Source organism: Dreissena polymorpha, chromosome 10 (assembly GCF_020536995.1).
Source record: "Dreissena polymorpha isolate Duluth1 chromosome 10, UMN_Dpol_1.0, whole genome shotgun sequence".
Classification (NCBI taxonomy): Eukaryota; Metazoa; Mollusca; class Bivalvia; order Myida; family Dreissenidae; genus Dreissena; species Dreissena polymorpha.
The window spans coordinates 8426376-8443984 of NC_068364.1; the positions used below are offsets into that span (position 1 = coordinate 8426376).

The 17609-nt window shown below is 33.1% G+C and overlaps 1 protein-coding gene across 1 annotated transcript in view; it reads left to right on the forward strand.

Annotated features, from left to right (window-relative positions):
- LOC127847998 (heparan sulfate glucosamine 3-O-sulfotransferase 1-like) overlaps window positions 1-12429 on the forward strand; it is a 210173-nt gene extending 197744 nt beyond the window's left edge. Inside the window, exon 3 of the mRNA XM_052380266.1 lies at window positions 1334-12429. Coding sequence (XP_052236226.1) covers window positions 1370-2503 — 1134 coding nt within the window. The 5' untranslated portion in view covers window positions 1334-1369 and the 3' untranslated portion in view covers window positions 2504-12429. The remainder of the gene's footprint in view (window positions 1-1333) is intronic.
- The last annotated feature ends 5180 nt before the right edge of the window (window positions 12430-17609 follow it).

Below are 17609 nucleotides of genomic sequence, written 5' to 3' on the forward strand. Positions count from 1 at the left end.
TTCTTGAAAAAGTTCAAAGTAAAAGCAAGACATCAGTGCGTATTCAGTCATACCATTTTTTTTATTCCGTTACAAATAGAATAAGGTCTTGAAAAAGTGGAGAGACTGAAGGACTGATTCTGTGCAGACATTTTTTATCACACCGACTCAAAATTTGTCGGTCATGTTCATCAGAATGATGGTTTTTAGAAAGGATGTACAGTCTCTTTTGAAACTGTATCTTCAAGATAAATACTTTTTACCGTATCTAAAAATAGTTAGTATGAACAGATTACTTGCTCAGAATAGTTGTCATTATATATTTAAAATGTCTCACAACTGGGTCATATGGCTTCAAAAAATAGGGTTTTAAAGTTTTTGAAGACCGCAGCCTTGTTTAACAATGTGTGCATGTGCCCCACTGTTATCATACCTGTCAAAATTTAACTTAAAATATCTTTGAATGGGCTAATACATTTTGAACAAGAAATACAAAATGTATCTTTAAAAAAGATATACGGAGTTAATTGTGGTCGGTGCTTATGGATGATCAAAAGTTATATCTATGATATCAAAAATAGCCAATGACTTTTTTCTGCGCAGTTCTTAGCTGCATCACACACAAATCAATTACAGGGTGTTGAGCCAGATTTCGTGGCTTATTTCGCTTTATTAGATATAATTACTCAGATATCTATATTTAGAAAAACACAATAAGCTTGAAAATAAATGAAAGCATATAGGTAAGCCGTCAACACTCCAATCTTATTTGATTTCATTGTTAATAGTATTGTGAATCATCGTGCTCATGCTTTATAAATTGGTCTAAATGGATAAATATTTCTAATAAAATTAATTAAAATTGGTCCTTATCATGCAATTGTAAAACACATTAAAAATCTATGATTGACATACCAAAATAATATCACCGAATATCTTTATTTAGTATATTTCTGATCAAAATAAACTTCAATTGCACATAGTTGACGCAATAGCGTTTATATAACAATTTCTTTAACTGACCGCAAATTGACCTTGATACCTTGCAGGTTGGAATGCAATGCAATAAGTGAGGTACGAATTCCTTGCTGGATAGACGGCTTGTTTAAAGCTTTAAACAATTACATGTTTAACGGTCAATTTCGAAAACAATTTTAAATATTTTCATCAAAGCGTATATCAAGTTACTGAACAACAATACTTATATGATCTGAAATTTATGAGTGCACAGAATGGACCCATTCCAAATGGAAAAAAAGTATACATTTTTCCCAAATGGGACTTGAAAATTTCTAATTGAAAAGTAAAAAAAAAATCTTTCAAAAAGTCTCAACAGGTAGTTTATGTGTTTCAGATCAGGTGATGGTTGGTACAACAAAAGTGTGCGGATATGAGCCTTGGTTCGGACGATCTTCAAACGTCACTTCTTCAACACGCCACGCCCGATGTTACATTAAGACGTAGTGGATCCTGCGCAGTTGCAGAATGGATCACGTCTGTGAAAGCAAGGCTCCGGTCATCAAAGAACTTGCGTTCCAAACTCATCGCTCTTGTGATATTGGTTGTTGTGACCGTAATACTGATTATGTATACGTGTTTAAGCTGCGGTGGGGGTACTCAGTGCGCAGGTATCTGCTCCTTTTCCAGTCTGAAGCCCATGAAACTGAAAGCAGATGATGAGGTAACTTGTAATTCAACTGAAAAAGCATTCATCGGAAAAAATCCAGCCAAGCGTCTCCCTCAAGCAATAATTTTCGGTGTACGTAAAGCTGGAACTAGAGCTCTCTTGGAGTTTCTGGGCTTACATCCGGACATTGTTGTTAATGTGGTGGAGCAACATTTCTTCAGCAATGACGTGAACTACAGTAAAGGTCTTGAATATTATCGGGAACAAATGTCAGCGAGCTACGAACAACAAATCACCATTGAGAAGACACCAAAGTATTTCATCGACATAATGGCTCCTGAGCGTATTTATCGCATGAACCACTCTGTGAAGCTGATACTCATCCTTCGTGATCCTGTGGTCCGTCTGGTCTCTGCTTACGCTCAATTAGTTGCTAAAAATAAAGAGAACAATATCACATATCCTCCTTTAGAAGAAATGGTGCTAGATGAAAATGGTGACGTTAACTTAGATTATAAGTTGGTCCAAGTCTCGGTGTATTATAAACACATTATCCATTGGTTGGAATTTTTCGATTTGCATCAGATCCACATTGTGGATGGCGACAAGCTTATCACCGATCCTTATTACGAAATCTACGAAGCAGAAAAGTTTCTCGGTGTAGGACACAAGATTCAGAGAGACATTTTCTTTTTTAACAAGACCAAAGGTTTTTATTGTGTCCGACAATGTACCTCAAGTACCTCTCCCCCTTGTCTGGGAGAAACTAAAGGGAGACAACACCCTCCAGTTGACAAAAAACTGGTGGAGAAGTTACGTAACTTCTTTGAAGACAAGAATGAGAAATTCTTTCAGTTAATCCACAGGAGTTTTAATTGGACAACTTTGATTGTCTGACAATTTTGATCACTGTGAAATAGATGTTTTCAATTCAGGGATGTAACCCTTAAACAAGTTAAAAACATATTTAAAACTTTTTGCATTTGATTAAATCATAATTAATAAGAACAGTGATTTTTTAAATATTAAAGCAAATTAAAATTGTTATGAACATTGAGCACTTATCATTTTCCTAAGGGTAGTTTTAATATTGTGTGACATTTTGTTTGGTGTTCTATCTTAAAATGGTGTATAAAAAGTGCACTAATCAACTGAAATCTGATTTATAAGAATGAAGGTATTTTTATGAGATTATACTTAATGTAAATTATTCATAATCACACATTTTGGGATGCTTTTCCAGCCAGTATTACACATTTTGTAGAGTCATTGACTGTAGCAACACATATCCAGCAATGTTTTGTAATTTCTGTTTCTTTGCAATCATACTTCTTTTTAAATAAAATGTTTCATTATTGTAATAATTACATGGTGATTCAAATTTATTTTATACTCTCCGGTGGTTTATAGAGAAATATCAGTGAATTAAAACTGATAATTTCACTGTTTCAAACAATGAAAATTATCAGTGAGAATTATCGATAATTTTCACTGTTTATGTTAAATGACGTCATTTTTTGGACGAAATGACGTCATTTTCCCAACGTAATTCTTTAGTTAAACTCTTTAACAATGTATATAAACTGTGAAAAAAAGCATAAAATAAAAAGAAAATTTGTTGGGTTCGGTGGATTATCGATTTTAATTCACTCGTGATCATATAAAATGTATATTTTCACTCGTGGCTGCGCCACTCGTGAAAATATTATTTTCTATGATCACTCGTGAATTAAAATCGATAATCCACCGAATCCAACAAATATCCTCTATATTATGTTAATATATTGTGATATTGCAGTATTTTTATCCCATAATTATAAAATAGTTTATGTTGAAATATTTAAAGACAGCCATAGCATCTGTAGCATTTTAAGATGAACTGAGCAGTTCTCATGCTTAGCTATTCTGATCACCCTATGTCTGTTGTCGTGTCCGATGTTTTGTCTGTCATGTGTCCTCATTGTTTGGCTTGTGATCACACCAGATGCCAAATTTGAATCCTATCTTGATGGAACTTCCTCAGAATGTTTATTATGACAATATCTAGGCAAAGATTTTATCTGGGTCACCTGTGTCCAAAAACGAGGTCACAAAGTCAAATCATAGAAAAACCTTGTAATCACTTGAGTGGCCGTGCTATTGACTCAATCATAATGAAACGTTGTCAGAATGTTTATTATGACAATATTTAGGCTGAGCTTCAATCTGAATCATGTGCATTTAAAAACTAGGTCATGGGATCAAATATTAGGAAATCCTTGTTATGGCTTTAGATACCACATTTTTTACTCCATCTTGATGAAACTTAGAATGTTTGTCTTGACAAATTTCAAACCAACTCAAATTCTGAGTCACAACACTACGTCACCAGGTCATCAGGTCAAATATTAGAACAACCTTGTTATAAGTATAGAGGCCACATTTATTGCTCAATCTTGATGAAACTTGGCCAGAATGATAATCTTTACAATATCTAGGTGAAGTTCATGAAGGTCATGAGGTCAAATCTGATGATAACCTTTTTATCTCTTTAGAGGACATATTAAGGACTCAATCTTTATGAAACTTGGTTACAATGTTTGTCTTGACCATATCTCAGCCCAGTTGGAATTGATGTCAAGTGCATCCTAAAACTAAGTAACCAGGTCAAATTTTGTTAATGCTCTAGAAGCCAAATTTACATCACAATCTTAATTAAATTTGGTCAGAATGTTTATCCCCACAATATAGTCATGAGTGTGCAAAAACTGGGTTACCTGTTCAAATGTTAGAAAAACCTTATTATCAGCTCTAGATGCCACATTTACAATATCTAGGCCAAATTCGAATTTGGGACACCTGCATCCAAAAACTTAGACTCCTGGTCAAGTCGTAGAAAAAACTTGTTATCACTAAAGTGGCAAAATTTATGTCTCAGTCAAGATTTAACTTGGTAAGATTTTTATGTCCCCCAGTATATACTGGGGGACATATTGTGTTTGCCCTGTCTGTTGGTTTGTTTGTTGGTTTGCATCAAACTTTAACATTTGCCATAACTTGTGCAATATTGAAAATAGCATCTTCATATGTGGCATGAATGTGTATCTTATGCAGCTGCACATTTTTAGTGGTAAAAGGTCAAGGTCATCCTTCAAGGTCAAAGTTCAAAAATATTGGTCAAAATCATCAAACTTTAACATTTGCCAGAACTTTTGCAATATTGAAGATAGCAACTTCATATTTGGCATGTATTTGTATCCCATGGAGCTGCACATTTTGAGTGGTGAAAGGTCAAGGTCATCCTTCAAGGTCAAAGGTCAAATATATGGGGGGGGCATAGTGTTTCACAAACACATCTTGTTTGACTTTGTAATAACCAAATCTTCATCACATAGTTCAAACACTAGTTCAGCAGGTGAAGTTTCTAAGACTGGTTAATCTCAAACACAAGTGAGCTCTTCAGGGCGATCCTTGTCCTGTTCTTTTGCTATTTGTTCATCACACATTCATACCAATATGATTAGAAAATTGGATAGTTTAAGTAGTATTTGTATTGTACATTTATTTTATGGCGATGTTGTAATTTGCAATACAAATGTGGTTTTTACCCTTAATTTATGTTCATTTGATGTTTATGTATTAAAATTTCACCAGACTATATGTCACTTTCATATAAATAAATCTACCTCATTCTTTGTAGATACAAATAGAAAGCAGTTGTTGTAATTATCAGTACGTGAAGTGGACCAGGGACCTATACAAACAGACTGTTTCTGACAGTGTCTAAAAAAATGTAAATTGTGTATTAAATGCAAAAACTGTTTTCCACTGGAATATATTTTTATAAAGTACTAAGTGTTTAAGATAGAAGAAAATATTATTTTTGATATTATCAATCTTTTTTTTAAATCTAAGAATTTCATTTGTTGTTAAGGCCATAACCATGAGATCTACTGTACGGTGTGATTATATGTTAAAAAAGCACCAAATTAATTGTTTGATGATTTTGTCATGTAGATGCTTAAACACTTGCACATTCTTGGTGGTTCTTCCGAAAAATGAATTTCTTAGATTGAAACTTGACTCTGATGTGTTCACAATGTTATTTGTAGATTTTTGTTGTGAGATTAATTTCTCAGAAACTGAACATAATTTAATACTCATAGGTTGCCAAATATGGGGAGCTTTTAGGATACTGTGTGTCCGATGTCTGATGTTCATGCTCAAACTTGTTTTCTAATGACTGCGTCACCAAAAAAAAACTTGATTTGACAGAAACCTCTCAGAAATTATCCTTAGGTGACCCTCTTTCAAAGTTGTTCTAATTATTCCAGCATATTATATTTATGAATATATATTTGCCAGATTAAAAAATATATTTTAAAAATAAAAAACGCTGAAACCATAAGCTCCAGGGGTTAAATATTTTATTTGTAACATCTTGTGGTCCCCTTGTTCAAACCCTTCTCCTGGCCACTCCTCAGCGGACACATAATTTATATAGTCTTGCAATATGACTCTTAACCCTTTGCATGCTGGGAAATTTGTCGTCTGCTAAAATGTCGTCTGCTGAATTTGTAAAATTAGCATTTTCTTCGATTTTTTTCAAAGAATACTATCAGAATAGCAAACAGTTTGGATCCTGATGAGACGCCATGTTCTGTGGCGTCTCATCTGGATCCAAACTGTTTGCAAAGGCCTTTAAAATTCAGCTCCAGCGCTTTAAGGGTTAATATCTAATCTTAAACAACAAGGTCCAGAGTTGTGATATTTGGCATAGAACAAAACTCATTTAGGTACATGTACCTACCATGGCAATTGGATTAAAAAACGTGTGCCATGCCCAAATGGTTACTTGGTTCCTTTACATGTACAGTCAATCTTGTGCTTGCGACCACTTGAATTAAGCGACTTTTGTCTTATGCGACCACTTTGAATTTCCCTGCGAGAGTTTTCACTATATGTTCATATTGTTTTAAGCGACTTTTGTCTTACGCGACCAACGACCGCTGATTGTCATGTATTTTGATGTCCAAATCTTTAATTAAGCGACCACTTTGAGGTTAATGTGGTTAATCTGTTGACCGTTCAGGGACAAATCAGTGTAAATTGTTTATCTAAGCCGATAAGATGTACGATAACACCTTTGTTTTGTTTTCACACTAGCCATTTTCCTTTGTCTCGATGACCGGTTCTGATGCAGACTGCATATCATTTTTTTATGTTGAATAATACAGTGAGGTATTGACGCACAGTCTACGGTTTAAATAGTTTACAATCTGGGACGTTAAGTGACAAACTTAATCGCCGATTTAATTGCAGAAAAAATGCGCCGACGCGACAAACATTTTCACAGTGTTCCCGAGATTTGTAAAAAAAAACCTATTAATCTGTAACATGTGTCGAAATCAGTTCACTAAAAATAATTAATTGTAATTATGCTAAGTAGTTTTTTAAAATTTTCAAATCAGGCCTGTTAATTTAGTTTTCAATCGACGTATTTTATTTATTTCCCTATGCACCATAATTGAGTCAGATTTCCATAAGCTTACATGCAGAAATAATAATGTCAAAACGGAAAGTGTAAACGTTTAATGAGAAAATTCGGGTATTGGAATTGTCTAAGAGTAAAAGTGCATGTAACATCGCGAATGAGTTTGGAGTCGGAAAACCCCAATTTAGTAAATTTTAGAATAAGATAAAACAAAAAAAACTTATTTTCAGTAAAACATTATTTATTTTATTTTTATATAGATTCATTTGATTACAAAAGTTGAAATCCTTGTGTCAAAAGGTTATAATCCTACATCTGGATTTGAAATCAAAGCTCTGCATTCTTCCCAAATGCCTTTTTTTTTTAAAGACCATTTTATTAAGAGACCACTTTTGGTTACTCCCTTAAGTGGTCTCTAAATACAAGATTGACTGTATTTTATAGTGAGTGACTCCGTGAATACTTGAAAAATCCACTGGTTTCCCTGGGGTCAAAGCTGGCTCATTGAGTTACTTGTTTCCCTTTTATAGTGATAATTTTTAAAATAATTGAACCTCTGAAACTGCACAAGAAAGTGGTTTGGATTTTGTTTTGTTACATCATACTTAATTCTTCTACCAAGCTTGTTTCAATCATGCAATTACACTTGTCCTCACCATGGATTGAGCTATTCCCTTACCGTAAAAAGTTGTGTATTATAAGGCGCACTTTTTTACCCCAAAATTTCATTTTAAAAACTTGATGCGCGTTATGCACAACTACAACCATGCCAAGACATTTTTTCCCTGTCAGTTACCCAGTTGCGGTAATTTGCATCGTTCTGTTCCCCGGTGTTTAAACTGTAACTATGTTAATAATAGTGTTAAATAAGATGGACAAACATTATAAAGTTATCATTAATATTTTCTTTTTCAGGTACGTACAGAGCATTGAAATCAAATAAATTTGAAGAAGAGAATGAAAAACAAGGAAGCCATTTTTACTGTTTTCCCACAATATTATACCCTACTGTACTAGGGTTACAAAATTTATTTGGGGGCACTTGTCGATTCACAATAGTATGTCGACAAGGTCTTTCCCGATATATTTATGATTATTTTTCTTGCTTTTCAAATGTGTTAATAAAATTGATGTTGTGTTTGTATACACGTTTTCATACGTCTTGTCAAGATTGAGGATGTGATTATCGAGCAATTTGCGTCACCTGTGAAGTTTTGTGTAGCTGGGCTATTATCAAAACATGCGAACGGCAAACGGCTTCACACCTCCATTGTTTGTTTATCGCCGGTGATGTCGTAATGGTGTTGAGAAGTTTGAGTCGTTAAAGTCTCCTGTCAATTATAGACACTCAAAAAGAACGTATGATATCGGCAATGTAAATAAAACGCGGGGTTGTGAATTAGTCGTGCATGAATCACCACGTGACAATACCAATCGATAATGTCAGTTTCTTAGTTATTACTAATCCATTCGTCATGTGTACTCCTCCACGATAAAATCGTGGACAGTTACTTCGGAGACATATGATGAAACCTTGATGGTATCCTCGTGGAAAGTGTGCATTTCATTCATAATTCATTTAAATCCAAACATTTATTTTTATGCATAATATGATATTTTTTTTAAACACACAAACTAGTTGTATCGTTATCGTCTTTAAGATAATTAATAATTGAAGCAATAAAACACGTAAGATCGGCAATGTAAATATAACGATTTTCAGTTAGCCTGCGGTACGGAATTTTTCCCCAGATTTTTTTGCTTCAAAAACTGTTTTTCCCGATTTTTTAGCTTAAAAAAGTAGATGCGCGTTATACATAAATGCGCGTTATACACAACGTTTTACGGTATTCCTCCTTGTGAATAAACAAATGTTTGGTATTTGTTATATGTCAGTAACATACAGTTCTATGATGGTCACCTGCCAAGCTCATTCAAATGATGTCCAGGTGGTCTACATTGGCCCAGCATTGTTTTAATTAAATACAAAACACTATTATCAAGAGGCTTGGCCGTTTTCCTTATATAAAGTGCGCCCTTGTGAACACTCTGTAGTAATATTTTTCCCCAATCATCATAACTTGCTCAGAACGACTGAATCCTATTTTGTTAAATGAAGCATCTCGATAGCTGCATATAACAGTTCAGATCCTTTGTGTCTCAGGTGAGCAACCTCGGGCCTCTTGTTTATTTTTATTTTGTTTGATTGTTCATCTTCAATGAAATGTTTGCATTATATTAACAGTATTTATTTGCTAAGATTAGTCATTTGTTAATTTATGGATGCTGTTATTATTGTACTGTTGATTCCGAGGCGATAGGTAAACCAAGCCCATTTTCATTGTGTTTTTAGTTACATTTTTTACATTTATTGTTTCACTAATTTTGTCAAAGAGGGGCGTATATTTCACATGTTTGGGTAATTTTAGACAGTCACTGAAGTAGGGTACTTGGTGTCTTGAAAGTAATAATTTCCTCCATAAACAGGGACCACACTCATCATCTCTTGACCAAAGAGTGGACTCTATGGTGCTTTTGAAAAGATCTTATAACAACCCTAACTAATGACTACATTTTGAATGTCTGTGCATTGTATAAATGGATTGTATCATAGTTACTCTATATTTGGATAAAATGTTGATGTTTTATAAACTATCTAGTGAATTTTGTTTTGTAAATATGTATGTATATATTAAAATCTTCACTTATTTATAATGTAATCTTGGTTTATGTAAACAATTGTTAACCATGCCAAAGATTTGCAAGCTTTTCAGGGGCAATATAATTAAATAATCAGTTTACATGTTATATACAGGATATGTTATGCTAATTATGTTAAACAATTAATAAATTCTATTTTCCTGTAAAAGCAAACTTTATGATTATAATATTTGTTTGCATCTTCACCTTCACCAAACTCTTGCTTGATATTATTTTTTATGAGTTTGGGGCTGAGAAAATCTCCATGCATAACTTCACCGCAAATAGAGGGTCCGTATTCACCACACCATTCTTAGTTTTAACTCTTTCAGTGCTGGAACCGAATTTTGAAGGCCTTTGCAAACAGTTTGAATCCAGATGGGACGCCACAGAATGTGTCGTCTGATCAGGATCCAAACTGTTTGCTACTCTAATAGTATTCTTTGAAAAAACTCAAAGAAAATGCTAATTTAAGAAATTCAGCAGATGAAATTTTAGCAGACGACAAATTTCCCAGCATGCAAATGGTTAATTAAGAATAAAGAATAAACTTATGACCAAAAAAATACCCCTAGTGTTTGAATATATATATGCTACCACTGGTAATTATGTCATTTAAAACATGTTTTATATGAAGAATGATGCATATAGAGGAGGTTAATTCCAAGATATACTAAACATTTAAGACACACAACTTATTTGGCATAGTAAATTTAAGTTTAAATAAGAAACATATTTTATCTATGCCAATTAGAATATATCTGGTGGTTACATGGTAGAAATCCGTCTTTTTTGCGCATTAAAACTGAAAAATAATCGAGTTTGTCAAAATGGACGTATACGTCTGAAAATGCTATATACTTTCGGTCTTAAAAGCGGTACCGTTTGAAAAATAATAAATTACTTGCTAACTAGGCTATAGATTTAATGACAATTGTGCACACTTTTAAATTGCATCTATATGCATATCTATATTGATAAACATGCATTTCATTTTATCTATGCCAAATAGAATACATGTATATCTGGTGGTTACAAGGTAGAAATCCGTCTTTTTTGTGCTTTAAAACTTAAAAACAATCGCCTTTGTCGAAATGGACGTATAGAAATCCTACTTTCACTTTTAAAAGCGGTACCGTTAGAAAAATAATAAATTATAGGCTATAGATTTAATGACAATTTTGCACACTTTCAAATTGCATCTATATGTATTGATTAACATGCATTTCATTTCAAGGTCGGAGGCAAAGTGTGTGGCTTTAAAGCAATCCTTGAAAATTCCAATTTTAAGAATATTCTTTATTCTTAGACTTTAAAAGTCTAAGACTGGTTGGGTGAATACGGGACCAGATAAATCTAAGGTGTTTTTGGCATTAAATGCATGAAGTGTATTATATAACATCAACATTAATTGCTTAACTTTGATATTAATTTTAAAAAATATGATGAAGAGTGAAAAATAGTGGGGGGAAAAAGAGAAAATCATCCACATAAGAACGGATAAACAATTGTTCAATGTTGTTCACGCCTAAAATCTCTGACTTCTATTGGAAACATGACTCTTAAATTTAGTATTTAATTAATATAAGCCAGTATTGTGTTCACATATCGGAGCAAAATGGACCAATATAGCTGAGATTATTTATGTACTTTTTTCTAACTTCTAGTAAGGCACATCATTTATTAGATCTGAAAATTGAGGTTTTGTTTATCTGTTTCTCATGTATATTTGAGAAACTGACAATCTCCTGTGCACATTTTTATTTGTCTGTTGTTTTCAAATGCCTATTTCTGATTATCTTTTTTTATGCCCCCGGTAGGGTTTGCATATAGCAGTTGAACTGTCAGTCCCTCTGTCTGTCTGTCTGTCTGTCTGTCTGTCTGTCTGTCTGTCTGTCTGTCTGTCTGTCTGTCTGTCTGTCTGTCTGTCTGTCTGTCTGTCTGTCTGTCTGTCTGTCTGTCTGTCTGTCTGTCTGTGTGTCCGTCTGAAAACTTTAACATTGGCATAACTTTTGCAATATTGAATATAGCAACTTGATATATGGCATGCATGTGTATCTCATGAAGCTGCACATTTTGAGTGGTGAATGGTGAAGGTCAAGGTCATTCTTCAAGGTCAAAGGTCAAAAAACTAAATCTAAGGGAAGTAATTTCTATTTTATATCATTTGGCAGGTACAGATCAATTTCACAAGGGAAGTAATATTTTTTTAAAGGATATAATAAAAAACAAATTTTAAGGTCAAGATCATCCTACAAGGTCAAAAGTAAAAAAATACAATCCAAGGGAAGTAATAAGCTATAAGAGGGAGATAATTTCTAAACCTGCCAAATGATATATTGAAATTTTATTTCAAAGAGGCGCAATAGGGTGCATTGTGTTTCTGACGAACACATCTCTTGTTTTTACATGTTTAATAATATAAAAAAGAAAAAAAATGTTTAATAATTTAAGAAATCCATGTTGGAGTTAACGTACTCATTTGAGATGTGAGATTCATATTGTACTGGTAAATATAAATTTTGGTTCTTGTAATTATACATTAATTAAGTTTGTTTATTTTTTGTAATGTTTGTTGTACATTTTGTATCTATAGATATTTATTTCCATGCTTGTTTAAATTGAACTGCAATAAATGTTTTAAAAAACATCTTTGTTGATTATATGACCCAAACATATTGTTATTCAACATATCGTTGAACAGATTTTTAAAACTTCCATTTTATAAAATATAATTTCAGGATAACGAATGCAAACAAACTATCAGTGTAAATTTCAACAATTTATTGTTTTAAACAGTTATCTGTTGACTCGAATTATAAAAACTTATTTTTAGGGCCTTTCTTACCTTTTTAAAAAATGGCAGTTTTTCACACATTTGAGAAGTTTGCGACTCAAATTTGCACAATTTAAAGAACTTTGTGACTTATTTGTTCATAATTTTGAACAGTTCACCACTATTTGTTTCACTATTTGAACAGTTTGCAACTCATTTTTTCTTCACAAAATAAGGGGCCTAAAAGATGGCGGGAAAAAGCCTTGATTTTAGTTGGTCAGAGTAGTCAGATTGAATGACTGCCTTGATTTCTATTTTTGGGCATGGTAAACATGTTCACAGCACAATCAGTGTTAAATGCATAGCAATGAATTGTTAATGGGCTCACATAATTTAAGAGCAAAAGAAATGACAAGAATGCTAAATTGTGATTATTATACTGGATTTATATAGCGCCCTTTTCATGCAAGAGTGCACGTTCAAAGGCGCTTGAGCTCTCGAAATGCTTGATGATCGTAGTTTTGGTAGGAATGATAATAATTGTGATTCAAATTCTCATATTTTTATGCCCCGAAGGAGGGCATATAGTGATCGCACCGTCCGTCTGTCCGTTCGGACGTTCGTCCGTCCTGACGTTTGTCCACCTGTCTTTCCATCACACTTTGCATTTAGGTTTCGAAATATGCTCATGTCGCTTCAGATGTAACCTTCATACTTGGTATACATGTGTATAATGACAAGGCCTTTCCATACGCACACAAATTTTGACCCCTTTGATATTGACCTTGAACTTCGGGTCAACGTTTAGGTTTCGAAATCTGCATTTAGGTTTGGAAAAATGCTCATAACTTCTATGTCCCTTCAGATGTAACCTTCATATTTGGTATGCATGTATATATGGGCAAGGCCTTTCCATATACAATGTACGCACACAAATTTTGACCCCTTTGACCTTGAACTAAGGCTCCTCGTTTAGGTTTCGAAATCTGCTCATTACTTCTATCAAAGCGTTTTTAAGGGGCATATGGTATCCTATGGAGACAGCTCTTGTTTTATGTAAGCTTTTGCATTATCATCTATTCTATTAGGTGTTATATAAGTTGCTTGTCAGCAACTGTTGCTTTACTTGGCTTTTTATGTCCCCCACTATAGTAGTGGGGGACATATTGTTTTTGCCCTGTCTGTTGGTCTGTTGGTCTGTCTGTTTGCGCCAACTTTAACATTTTGCAATAACTTTTGCTATATTGAAGATAGCAACTTCATATTTGGCATGCATGTGTATCTCATGAAGCTGCACATTTTGAGTGGTGAATGGTCAAGGTCAATGTCATCCTTCAAGGTCAGAGGTCAAATATATGTGGCCAAAATCGCTCATTTTATTAATACTTTTGCAATATTGAAGATAGCAACTTGATATTTGGCATGCATGTGTATCTCATGGAGCTGCACATTTTGAGTGGTGAAAGGTCAAGGTCAAGGTCATCCTTCAAGGTCAGAGGTCAATTATATGTTGCCAAAATCGCTCATTTTATGAATACTTTTGCAATATTGAAGATATATAAGCAACTTGATATTTGGCATGCATGTGCATCTCATGGAGCTGCTCATTTTGAGTGGTGAAAGGTCAAGGTCATCCTTCAAGGTCAGAGGTCAAATATATGTGGCCCAAATCGCTTATTTTATGAATACTTTTGCAATATTGAAGATAGAAACTTGATATTTGGCATGCATGTGTATCTCATGGAGCTGCACATTTTGAGTGGTAAAAGGTCAAGGTCATCCTTCACAAGGTCAAGGTCATCCTACAATGTCAAACATCATATAGGGGGACATTGTGTTTCACAAACACATCTTGTCTTAATGGTGTGTTGCCTGAGCAAAATATCGCTTCAGATGCATTTAAAGTGGGTTGGATCGCATTATTATAATGAATTATTTCCTTCTTATAAACATAGCAAATATAAGGTCTAGTTCTTCTTAAATAGTTTGTGCTTTTGTGAGTAAATATTTACATCTCAAACCAGATTAGTAGATGGCAGTTGGAAATTATTTGTTACAACTGATACACTGTCTTGTTCAAGTTATACAGTATTTTAAGGACACATTTGCAACATCCTATATTAAATGTGTAAAAAAATATATTTAGTATATACTTCATAACATTACCAAATTCATAAGAATTCAGGTGGACATTTAGAAATTATTGTGAATTAATATATGGCCTATTTTATGCCGCAAACTTTTGCCAATCCGTAGTAGCGTGTCAAAAATTCCAGGCGATTGCAAAGTCGCTAGTGAAAGTTCATTTCGCAACACTGTGCAACAAGACATTCACAATGACCCAAAAGCACTTCCATTTCTGGAAATAAGATCGTTTAAATAACCATAACTGGAAAAAAAGAATGATTTAAAGAAAGGTTAAATAGCAATGAATTGAAATACAATCTTAAATTGCCAGGACTGGATGTACAAGAAAGGTAAATAACCAGGACTTTAAATGCTAAAATGTTTAAATACCAATGGCTGGTAATACAAGAATGGTAAAAAAATCCACAACTGAAAACATAATGGTTGAATTGCTAGGACTTAAAGAAGACGAAATGGTTAAATAACTACGACTTAAAAACAAGAATCATTTAATTGCCATGAGTAGAAAAACTATAATAATTAAATAGCCACCAGTCTGGAAAAATAAGAATGTTTAAATAAAAAGGACCCAGGAGTGGTTTAACAGGTATAACAGAAAATTGAAGAATGGGGAAACAGCTAAGACTGGAAAAACAAGTGCCCTGAATGCATGTGACAGCAGAGACAAGTGAAAGGCAAGATTGTCATAGACTTCTCAAATATATTTTTATCATAAAATTGAATCTCATAAAATACTGGTTACCGCTGTAACTGTTTAAGTTGGAATACTTACAAAAACATGTCCTCATACGCTAAAAAATAAGTCCAAAATATAAAACGTCATTCTTTTTATGATAATATAGAAAGGATCATCTATCAAATGCATATACACACTTGAGGATCAATCACATAATTATATATTCCATTCTGACACTACACGCGACTTGTTTTCTATAGACAAAGAAGGAAATCAAGTGTGGGTTATTCTGCAATAATTATGGACAAAGTTTAATGTTTTGAAAATAGTTGCGAATAAATAAAGAAAAAATTGCGGTAAAATGCATGTGCTAAAACCGGCTTTAAAAGATATGTAATAAATGTAGCATGTATATAAATATAATGAACCAACAAATTGTATATTTGGTGATAAGTGGCATAACCACGCCTACAAAGAATGTTATTTGTTAGGAAATGTAATTAAAAAAACATTAATAGCATTTTAGCTTTTCAGTAGCATCAATAAATGTGACGTAATTTAGTTTCTACTATTTTTGTTCTCAATGAAAGTGACGTCATTTGCAAAATATTTATAAATGAAAACAACGTCATATGTTCACGCTGGGTATGCTGATACTTTGATAACAGATGGCACTTCGATGCCAGATAACAACAAAAGCCATGCGCGAAGGGTAAGTTCATTATTTTTTTTTAAAGTTATATCATAAAGATGAGTGTTTTAGACACGGCGCATGGTCCAGTTTATTAATGGTGTATCCTTTTCTATCGCAAAGAAAAACATCACGGAAGAATGGTAGATTTTTCCCCAAAAAATAGAAAATTCGGTCGTAAAACAGCTTAAACTGGATAAACAGTAAACATTTCAACAAAATAAAACTACTTAGAAATATTGCAAGAAATTGTTTGATATTCCAGCATGTAGAATAATCACTGTGCTTCAAATACTGAAATTTTGATAGTATTCAATGACATGTAAACGAAGATAAAGCATGTTTTTATAGGTGGTATTCATGAAGATGCGGATACTTTGATTCCCAATATAGGGCACTTCGGATAACAGAGACTTTCAACAAATTGGGCCCTGTGATAACCGAGTTTTATCTTTTACCTGAAATGCATTTATGTATATTTATGGCTATTTTTACCAAACATTCTGAAGTACGAATCAATTTGCATTGTCAAGCCCGACACATTGGGAATCTATGCATAACGTAATTACATACACATGTAAAATATAACCAATGGCGTTGTTCGTTTTTAAAAATATTATTACTATTAATTTATATAATTAATATTATAAGTGCAATTTGTAAATAAGATTCACATGCTTATTTCTGAAGTAATATATTTCAAGTGACGACCGAAAATAATTGTCTAAATAAATAACTTGTTTTTAAGTGGTAAATTTAGATTAAGAGAATTGAAAATGCAACGGATCATGTGGATCAACACAACTGTGTTCATTTGAACTTATAGCAGGACTCTAGATGAGGGGAGCAAGGGGCCTTAAAGTGGCCAATACACCTCATTAAATCCTTTGTCATTGGTGCTCATTTGAATCGCATCATGAAGACGACACTAATGCGTAGCCATAAAATTAAAAAGACATTGGAAAACTCCCTTTATAATGCTATCTATTTATAAGAAGCACAGGTGGTTATCGTGTGGCTATGATATAAATATGTGAAAACATCATTTTGAATGATAAATAATCATATTATAACGAAATATAAACTTTTCTGAAAAAAAAATTCACTATCAAATATATTTGATAGTGAAATTGTTTTTTTTTCAGAAAAGTTTATTTTTCGTTTTATAGAGGATATTTGTTGGATTCAGTGGATTATCGATATTAATTCACGAGTGATCAAAGCAAATAATATTTTCATGAGTGGCGCAGCCACGAGTGAAATTTTTTTTTTTTAATGATCACGAGTGAATTAAAATCGATATTCCACCAAATCCAACAAGTTTTCTTTTTATTTTATGCTTTTTTCACAGTTTATATACATTTTTGCTTTCCGGTGGTTTATAGAGAAATATCAGTGAATTAAAACTGATAATTTCACTGTTTCAAACATTGAATGAAAATTATCAGTGAAAATTATCGATAATTTCACTGTTTACTGTGAAATGACGTCATTTTTTGACGAAATGACGTCATTATTCCAGCGAAATTCTTAAGTTAA